This window comes from Etheostoma spectabile, unplaced genomic scaffold (assembly GCF_008692095.1).
Source record: "Etheostoma spectabile isolate EspeVRDwgs_2016 unplaced genomic scaffold, UIUC_Espe_1.0 scaffold456, whole genome shotgun sequence".
Lineage (NCBI taxonomy): Eukaryota > Metazoa > Chordata > Actinopteri > Perciformes > Percidae > Etheostoma > Etheostoma spectabile.
The window spans coordinates 216,086-226,435 of NW_022605612.1; the positions used below are offsets into that span (position 1 = coordinate 216,086).

At 40.6% G+C, this 10,350-nt stretch overlaps 1 protein-coding gene across 1 annotated transcript in view; it reads left to right on the forward strand.

Annotated features, from left to right (window-relative positions):
• parvaa (parvin, alpha a) overlaps nucleotides 1-10,350 on the forward strand; it is a 48,192-nt gene that overhangs the window by 6,016 nt on the left and 31,826 nt on the right. Inside the window, exons 4-7 of the mRNA XM_032511736.1 lie at nucleotides 2,154-2,256; nucleotides 2,542-2,682; nucleotides 7,723-7,838; nucleotides 8,065-8,123. Of these exons, the coding sequence (XP_032367627.1) occupies nucleotides 2,154-2,256; nucleotides 2,542-2,682; nucleotides 7,723-7,838; nucleotides 8,065-8,123 (419 nt within the window). The remainder of the gene's footprint in view (nucleotides 1-2,153; nucleotides 2,257-2,541; nucleotides 2,683-7,722; nucleotides 7,839-8,064; nucleotides 8,124-10,350) is intronic.

The following is a 10,350-nucleotide window of genomic DNA, read 5'->3' on the forward strand; positions in this document are numbered from 1 at the left end:
ATCAGCAAAACCGTGGTTAAAGGACTATTCCTCCTTGGGTGATACGTTTCATCTCCAGTTTTACTCCTCCACCTGCTAATAAGTTTGATTCATGTAAGTCTGTTTCTGGGCCTACTAGCATTAGGGCTACAGGTTCATTTTTCACAAACCAGCCTGCTCCTGTTTCTACATCTCATTATTGTGTCATCTGTCAGCCTAAAAGAGAGCCAGAGACTTTTGTGACTTTGTTTCAATATGCTGCTAAGAGGACTGAGGAGGCCAAAGCAGCCAGTCTTCTTGCTGGAAGGGAAAGGTCTAGCACAGTTACTAACAGCTCCCCTGAACTGCTGTCTGTCGGCTCTACTGCTACCTGTTCTGCGGGCAACCCCTACAATAACCAGTCCTTTGTAGGGACCCGAAATCGTAGGTTCCTGGAAATCGTGGAGCACATAAACGGAGTAAGGGTCAACATGGCCCCGATGCCATGTCCAGCGCCAACCTCTCTCCAGTCCTGAGTCCTAAATTTCCAGCAGTCCCATGCCCGTGGTGCACAGCAATCCTGAGTTTGCAACGTACCGGTTTGCAGAATCTCAGCGGACCCGTATGGCTACAGTTTCTCAGAACCGTGGAGGCCACAAGAGAGGACGTGGTCGATATGGGTCTCAATGCCATTCCCCTCTTCAACCTCTCTTCAACCCTGAGCCTGTGTTGTCCAGCGGACCGGAGCACTTGTTATCCAGCGGGCCGGAGCACTGGGTGCTGTCCAGTGGGACGGAGCCCTGGTGCTGTTTAGCGGGCCGGAGCCCTCTGTGCTGTGCAGCCTTCCAGAACCTCCACTGACATGCATCCGTCCAAAACCTCCGTTGATGTGCAGCCGTCCAGAACCTCAGCTGACATCCTCGCTCCCAGAGTTTGCGCCGACCTCGCTCCCAGAGTCTTTGTTGATTGCGGGCCAAGAGACCGTGCAGGTTCTCGACACCTGTGGGATTGTGCCATTGTCCGGCATTTCAGAGACTTTGCCTTGGTCGGGCACCCCAGTGACTTTGCCTTGGTCGGGCACCCCAGTGACTTTGCCTTGGTCGGGCACTCCAGAGACTTTGCAGCTTTTCCGTTGCCTGGCACCTCTGACACTTTGCCTTTGTTCAGTGCCACAGAAACTCCTGCTCCTAGTGTTTTTTGTCGATGATCCGACCAATTCCTGATCTTGATGCCTTGTTGGCAGATAATATTCCTGTTGCCTTCTTGTTCTGTTGGCTTCTCGGCCTGCTTGGTCTCCAGAAGGAGTCAACAATCACCGTTCTGGCTGACCTCCAGAGGGTCTTAGACGGCTTGCCCAGCCTCCAGAAAGGCTCCAACGAACTGCAGAGGGGTTTCACCTTCGCCAACGGCCGCCTGAGGGGTATTGCCTACGCCGACTGCCGCCTGAAAGATACTGCCTTCGCTGCCGGCCTCAGAAGGGATTAGCCGCCGGCCTCCAGAGGGATATTGCCTTTGTGCTTGGCCTCCAGAGGGATATTGCCTTCGTGCTCGGCCGCCAGAGGGATATTGCCTTTGTAGACGGCCTCCCTCTGCTCTGCTCGACCTCCTGAGGGGTACCGCCTTTGTGGTTCTACTTGGCCTACAGAGGGGTACCGCCGACTGCTCTTACAAGCACTAAACGGCCCAGGAGTTTGTGTAACAGCTTATTGTTTCCTGCCACAACAAAGAACAGTCCTTCCGTCTCTTTCTCCAGGAAATTAAGCTGCCTTCAAGTGTTGTCGGAAATGTTGAGATCTATAAACGATCTGAGGGAAAACAATAATTCAATATAGTCAAATATAGTCTTTAATAAGTATTAAAAACTCTGAAACCTCTGCTGTTCTTGAGTTTCCAAAATGCTCGGGAATATTTAGCTTGTGTTGACACCACTGCATTACTTGATCAATAAAAGAGCTGTCGTAATGACAAATGCAGGTTCAGCTGATTTGCTTTAAATCACACTGGTTTAAGCTCGTAAAACCGGAAATCGGCCCAACTCTAGTATTTAATCTAGACCTTGAATAAATTACTTAATTCATTTAATTACTTAATAAGTAAGTCTTGTTACAGCATGCCATTCAATATTACTTTTCAGTAAAAAAAATAATTAAGCAAGTTCTAATTATGAGTAATTAGTCTTTTATTTGGCCATGTAGGTGTTGATCGACTGGATTAATGATGTTCTGGTGGGAGAGAGGATCATTGTGAAGGATCTGGCTGAAGATCTGTATGATGGACAGGTCCTACAGAAACTATTTGGTGAGGAACCACATACACATGGCTAGAAAGGCCACTGAGACACAAAACTTGGCATTTTGTGATGCTATTGTATCGTCATCGTTTTACTAAGAGCTGGGTAATCATCAGCAATCATCAGCAATTAAAAGATGACTTTGCCTTAACTGTTTTTTCATTCATCCATGTTGAATTATAATAGTTTAGGTCAATAGGTAATAAATATTTCCTTACTGAACATTTTATGTATGTCCATTAAGCTTTTGAATATTAATTTGTCTGTGTCTCTGCCTGTGTATTTTGCTTCAGAAAAGCTGGAAGGTGAGAAACTGAACGTGGCAGAGGTGACTCAGTCAGAGATTGCCCAGAAACAGAAGCTGCAGACTGTTTTAGAGCGCATCAATGACTCACTCAAACTCTCCACTAGGAACATTCGCTGGAATGTTGACTGTAAGAAAGAATTTCTAATATTTTGCTTTTTACTTTGTATACAACTTTAATGCTCTATATTTATTTTTATGATTTCAATGTATTAGGAATGTTTTTCCCAAACATTTTTTATTTAAGTTGGTAGCAGAGCATGTGAGCGGAGCACGAGGGAGCATAGCGTGCAAGGTTGTTTTTTTTGGGATGGAGCGCAGAGCATATTTTATTTAGAAGTTGGAGAATTGCCATATCTCCCTCTCCATCCTGCTCCAATTTTCCTCTGGACATTTTGGACTTTTTGTGCATCCTGAAGTTTTCAAACACGTTTGTAAAATGAAAATTAACACACAAAATCCGAGATGGATGACTTCCTGTCAGGCAAAAAAAAAATTAAAAGTAATAATTTCCTCAAGATGAGCGCAATGCCCCCACCAACTTTCGCAAACGTTAAATTAACTTTTTACCAACATTGCGTGTGTTTGGGGTCATTATGGAGCCTGCTAGCCACGCCTGAGCCCAATCACTGCAGAAATACCAGGGTCTGATTTATGAAAAAAGCAGCACCTAGTGGCTTATTGGATCCATATCGTGTACAAAGCCTCAGTGGAACCTGGGAAACTACTGACTTAAATTTCCTGTAAATAGGAGTAATTATTGCAAAGACGTGAAACACTTCATGTAAAAAAAAGCACCATCTAGTGACCAATTTACAACTGCTGAGTTGAGTTGCGTGTTATTTGTAGCACGCTTCCTGTTTTGACTGTGACATACAGAAAGTTGTCTCTCTTCTAGCAACTTTTGATCATTAGGTATCACAGAATCTACATGCAACTTTTTGTGCATATCGGATTGACAGCCTAGGAGCAGTTGAGTAGTTATTTGCTGGAGCTGGCAGGCATGCTGTGCTAATGATCCGAGACATTGGTCATCATTGTTCTGCAGCATGCATAGCAAGAGCTGTGAGCAGTAAGCATAGAGCCACTATAGCATAAAAGAGATCTGTCATGTGCTATGTGCTTTAAGAATAAGATTGTCCTAACTACTCTCAAATAGTAGTATCTCTGTACTTTGACATCAAGTGGAATACATGTGAATAGAATACAACCCTATAAAAATGGAGTATTTTAAACAAGCCTTGCATTTAAATAAACATGTCACATCAGAAAGCAGAATTAGCAACTGCAGTTTAAAGCAGGGATTAAAGCAGATTAGATTGGACAATATTGTTTTTTCACACATATATATATATATATATCAATGGCATATCTTGAGATATCTATATCAAAAAAGTTTGTAAACTTTATATGTTTATGTAAAAAGTAGATTATCAGCTTTGTGAAGTAATATTTTTTGGCAAAAGTGGTGATGCGTGTTATATTATAAAAATACAGAGTGCAAACACTTCTCTGTCACATTTTACAATATGATGTGACCATTTATGACATTAGATACAGTAGAATCATGACTGAATTAGCGTTGTATTGATGCTTCATCAACAATTTATTTAAAAATGATTTCTATTATCATTGTACTGAACAACTGTTTAAAAAAAAAAACACACCATCTGCCTCTGGCTGCAGATTTTTGGTACTGATGTGTCACTTTGCACTAGTGTTAATTTTGTCAGACGAGACAAGACTAATTATGTTCGTCAACGACCTTTTTTCCATGATGGAGAGGAGATGGTGACGAGATTGAACCAATGTCCAAAAACACTGACTAAGACTAAATTAACATGCATTATTGTTGACAAAAATTGACGAGACTAAAATGTTTGCATAAAATAAAAACTAAGTTAAAATCTCTTCATTTTCGTTAACCATCGTTTCTAATTTTTAATCATGAAATAGACTAGTGCAGTGACCGTTTGTAGTGCCACAGTTCAATAGTCCCGGCTGCGGCTCACCTACAAATTTGGCGTGTCCCCTTTTTTTCTATCTAGCCATCACACATCAGGTAGAGATGTGGCTCCTCGGGAGGGGGAGGGAAGAAACCCGGTTCAGCCTGCTGGAGAAGCCGCTACAGCGTGTAACAATATGCCTCGGCCAAAGGCAAGGGGAGGGAGGGAGGAAGGAAGCCCGGCTTGATATAAAACCAGACGCGTTTAACAAAGTTGCATTCAACAAAAATCATTCAACAAGTGTATTTTGTGAGGTAATTATGACATTTAAACAATATTTGAGATGTGTGAAACATTATTTGACTGAAATGTCTATCAGAAATAATCTCAGAAATAATTTATTTTAAAAAAGACTAAAATTTATATCTCCATCCTGGCCTGGGAATGCCTTGGGATTACCCAGTCGGAGCGGGTTAATGTGGCTTGGGAAAGGGAAGTTTGGGGTCTCCTGCTGGAGCTGCTCCCCCTTCAACCCGATACCGGATAAAAAGACGAAGATGGATGGATGGATGGATGGGTGGATGGACTAAAATGTTTTGACTAAAACTTGACTAAGTTACCGGAGTTCTCTTTTGACTAAAACTAGACTAAAAAACTAAAACTTGACTAACAAAAAAACATATGTGACTAAATATGACTAAAACTAACAAGGGCATTTGGCACAAGACTAAGACTAAATAAAAAAATAGGTGAAAAAATGTTCACCATCAAGACTATTGATTTCCTGTTAGTTGGTCATGAGATGTTGTTGTCATGCATAACTGTGATTGGCTTTTCTGTTTTAGAGCATCACATCACTGGTTTCACAGTGTGACTGGCTGAGAGTGTATTTATTAATCACCACACCTTCTGATCTATATTCCACTTCACCAAATCCACTTGCGCTGCTGCACATAAATTAACCAAAATGGCAGGTGTGCTTGGAGATTAACAATAAATTTGTGCACCTAAAACCTAAAGCTTTGCGCTAGTTATACTGCTTGCGTGAATATGATAGGGCCCTAAGACTGATTTTTGGATATTTGTATAATATAATTGTAATTCAAAAAGGTTAGTGCAGTAGAAAGAAGGCCATATCAAATGAAATTATTTGAAACCAAATTATTGACATTCTTAAATGCACCTCCTGGTAGAAATTTGTCCTTGAAAGCTATTTGTGCAAGATTTGAAAATGCTAAAGCGCACAGTAGAAAACATGCAAAGTAATTGATTTTGCAGTCCTTTCATTTGAGGAACTCTTTTAATCAATTCCTTTTTGTTTGTCCCCTATTTTATTCCCTATTCAGAAGCCTCACGAAAAGCTTTTAGCTCACTCTCTGATTTGCCTTGGGGTACAATCAAAGGCTTGTTTTAGACACTTAATTGATCCTAATTGTGTATCCAAAGTAGGGATGAACGATATTTTGTTCCAGCATCAACATTGTGATGCTGAAATAGTGCAATAATCGCAGGAAGTGCAATGTAAATGCTAAATGATACAAATATGAAAACTTGGACTCATCTCATCTGATATTCCACCAGCCGCATCACAACACGTCCCAGAAGCGTGCGTTAAGCTGTTTTCCGCTCCGCTAAAGATACGTGCCATGTCTATTTTCATGCGAGCTGTCCCCAGTCAGTTAAAAAAATATCCCCAAATATCGTTTATGTCTCCTTTACAACACCACAGACGACAAGAGATTCATCTTGGAGGTGGGAAAACATTATATAACATCTCAGATACTTTTTTATAAGGATGACGCCAGAAAAGAGAAAGCATTGAGTTTAATCACAGGAGTGCTTGGAGTAGAAGGTAGATACTAGCTTAAATAACCCGTGATTGTTCTGTAAAGTACTCGTAGAGACAATATCATCTGCGAGTTGGGCAGGCAAGACGCTTTGCTTCTAATACGCTCCCGGCGGTATGGCAGGATGGAACAAAAACGGAATGCAGCACAGACGTGACCAGTCGACATTCCAAAGCTTAAAGTAATGTACATGCTTTGCGATGTTTTAAGTTTGCTGCAAAGACAAAATAAAGCACCTGATTAATGTGACGTTATCTCCCGACAATTCTTCACTACAGAGTTGCCAGATTAAAAGATAGCTACAAGCCAGGCTAAAGTTAATTGTGTTGGCATGGGGTCTGTCCCAATTAACATTAAGGTTTGGAGCAGCGAAGCTAGAAATGTAACACTAGAGTACAAGAAAAGTCAGTTAGCTAGTTGTCGACCACAACCGGAAAATGTGGGAGGAACAGGAGGGGAGCAACATCGGGGAGCTCCCTTATTTTAGAGAAAGAATGGTTCACATGAGAAGAAAATAAATTAATTGCAGATGCACTCCCCAACTAGCTTAACAAGACAGACCCACATCAAGATGTTGGGTCTGGGAACTCACCATTGGCAGGGCTTATTCCGTGTAGTAGTAGTAGTAGGATAGCGCTACTACCAACCAGAGCAATGCATCTTGATAGATTAAACTTTTGCCGTATCCAGTTGGCAAAACTCCAAGAATATCTTCCTTTTTTAAGTATGACTTGAAGTGCTTAACTCCAAGTCTTCCAGAGTTGTGGAGTCGGGTATGGCTGCAGCTTTGAGACCTCCTATCTCATGCTTGCCATCTCATGCCCAACCGGCTACATGGAATTGTCAAATTCTGTTGTCCTCATGTCATCTGGTAATCACAGTATATATTGCAAAAAATATAAATATATTGCAATGTCATTTTTTTCCAATTTCACGCAACCCTAAATTTACACCATATTTGTTTGGGTGACTAAAACATTTGACTTAACATTTGACTTACTTACTGTATGTCTGACTGAACATGATTTTTACGGTTGACTTTAGGCTGCAGACACTGGAATTATTTTTTTCTTATACAAAAGGGTTGTATTTTTTTATTTATTTTTAATATCACTTTAAGGCAACTTTTGGCATCTTCTGTTTGCAGTTATTATTGAAGGCATGTGAACTTACCACATAAAACCTTTTAATTCTAAAAGATGAAAAATAATGGAAAATATGTTGCTTGTTATTGCCCACTCTTAAATGGTATAAAACAGCATAAATAAATTAATGGTTATTAATATTGTACAATATGTCTACTACATGTATTATTTATATTTTTAGTTCAGTAACTACTATTTGTCTGTGATTCTGTTGTTCTTTTTCTCATGTTAGCGGTTCATGCTAAGAGTATAGTTGCCATCCTGCACCTGCTGGTGGCGCTGTCGCAACACTTCAGAGCACCAATCAGATTGCCAGACCACGTTTCTATTCAAATAGTGGTCGTTCAGGTAGGTGTTATCTTGTTTTTAAGGCTTACAGTATGAATATACAGTTTGTGTCTACTTATTTATTTGCATAGCATCTCATCACCTTTATGGACAATGTTGGTTTCATAAAACTTCTCTCCACTGCCCACTCCCACCTCGTTTGTTTTACCAGCCAGTATATTTGTCATGTTCCGTAGAATAAAAGACGTCCCACATTTACTTACTGTTCTCCATTTATTCCTTTCAGAAAAGAGAGGGAATTCTTCAGTCCAGACAAATTCAAGAGGAAATCACTGGCAACACAGAGTAAGTATGCTCTGCTACCTGACTAATTTTTACACCTCACAACGCATCTGTAGCCGTTGACAGACATTAGTAGTGGTGTAAACTTGAACACTGGTGGTAATAGCTCTCTGTTTCATTGAAATAAGTTGTTTCTACATTAACAAAGATTCATTAGATTTAAAGGGATGGTTCTGGGTAATTTCACTCTACGGTCCTTTGCACCATGACCTCGAGCCAAACACCCCCTCCCCCCACAGACGCTTTTTTTGAGTTAGTGCTATCAGCCAAAGGGCTTAGTGCAGACGCTAATAGAACTAAAGGTGTATCTCATAAATTATCCCACTAATAATGCCAAACATCTACAGTAGTACAAATAGGTTCTCTACTCATAAAACAAGGCATTGGAAAGTTTAGTACACCATCAGTTTATTTAAATAACGCTTGATGGTTTCTATTCTATGCTGCAACCGCCACCGCAGCTGGTGGCCCCACACTTGACATAGCGTTCCTTTTCAGCTGTACTCGTCTGCTTTTTGGGGTCCTTGGCTTTACTAGGATAATGGAAGCTGTCTTAATCAAAATATCTGCTACAGACACATTAGTGCTCCTTCTTTAGTGTCTCGACTGGCGTCTTGATGTCCATTTTGAGAACGACAAGCCATTGTTGTAGAAGCTCAGGGTCATTGTAGCGAAACAGCAGATCATGGAAGGTCTCTGGATTGAACCTTTTAGTCTTATACCGCAGCCAGGATAGATACAACTGGGTGGTATTTTGTCCTATCTTTTAACTCACACTTCTATAGTCTAAAGTAACTGTGTCTGACTACCTCACAACAATCCTTTGCTCAGTCACGTGTACACAGTTGTTTCACAGTTTGTTTACAAAGTTTCCTGTGAGAGTATAAAAACGTCTCACTGAATTTTAAAAGTTTTATAAATGCTTGTATTTTCAGGTCAACACTTAAAAAAAAGTATTTCAAATATCATTCACTTCTATGGAGTGAATTCACTAGCATTTCCACCAGCACTTGTGAGTTTTTCAAAGGACTTTTACAGGTTTTTCCCAAATCACGGAAGCAGTAGCAGCAGAGAGTAGAAGCCATCAGACAAATGTTATTTAAATAAACTCCTGGTGTACTTTCAAACCTTCCAAACCCTTGTCTTATGAGTACAGAACCCATTTGTACTGTTGTAGACGTTTAGTACCCTTCCGGGCATTATTAGTGGGGTAATTTACAAGGTACACCTTTGGTTCCATTAGCGCCTGCACTAAGCCATTCGGCTAATAGCACTAACTCGACCAATGTTAGACCAAGGGAAAAAAGCTTCTTGGGGGGGGGGGGGGGGGGGGGGGGGGGGGGGGCGTTTGGTGAAATTACTCGGAACCATCCCTTTAAGGATGCTTCAATGATTCCTCAAAAGAAGTATTTTTTTAATAAGAACATACTGTGCTACTCCCCCAATTATAAAGGTGTAGATTTACTTAATTTGCCTTACTATGGGGTATGGACACTTCTATAAACTACAGGTGTGACACATTGACGGTTGTGACTGAAGCACTCTGGATAAGTCTTTACTTGTCCTAAAGAGATATTTTGCTGATTTCAATTCAGCTCTGTGTCATGGCAATGTGGGCAGTGTGCATAGATGAACTGTATTTGGCTTCCCTCTGTGGCACCAGCGCACAGATCTGTGCCGTCATCAGGCAAATCTTGGCAGATCTTTGTTGCTCTTCTCCGCGGGGAGCTCTGTCCACTAGCGCCACAAAGGGAAGCCAAACACACCACACACCCTTTTTCTTATTATTGGAGTGCAATGCTAAATCGGTGGAGTATTCTTTTAAATGAAAGGTAGGTTGTAATGATAAAAAGAGACAAGGGGACAATCAAAGAGGTTTTTTTCTGCTTTTACCAAGAACGACTAAATATTGAATACAAACGGGTCAACGTATTCGGGTCAAATTGACCCATTTAACACTTTTACAAGAAGAAAATGGTACAAATATACATTTTTCTACTGGAAAATCAATGGCCTTACCTTATTTACGTTGATAAACATGTATTTCTGATGAAAATGATTCTGGATATGACCACTTATGTTTTTTCCAAGATAAGAAAGACCACATAGTGTATTTTTAACATGAATTATAATCTTATGACAAAAAAACAAATCCCACTTCCATTTTTAATTGTGTTTTAGTAGAGACTGATTGCATTACCTAAACATATACTGTATGTTATCTCAATTG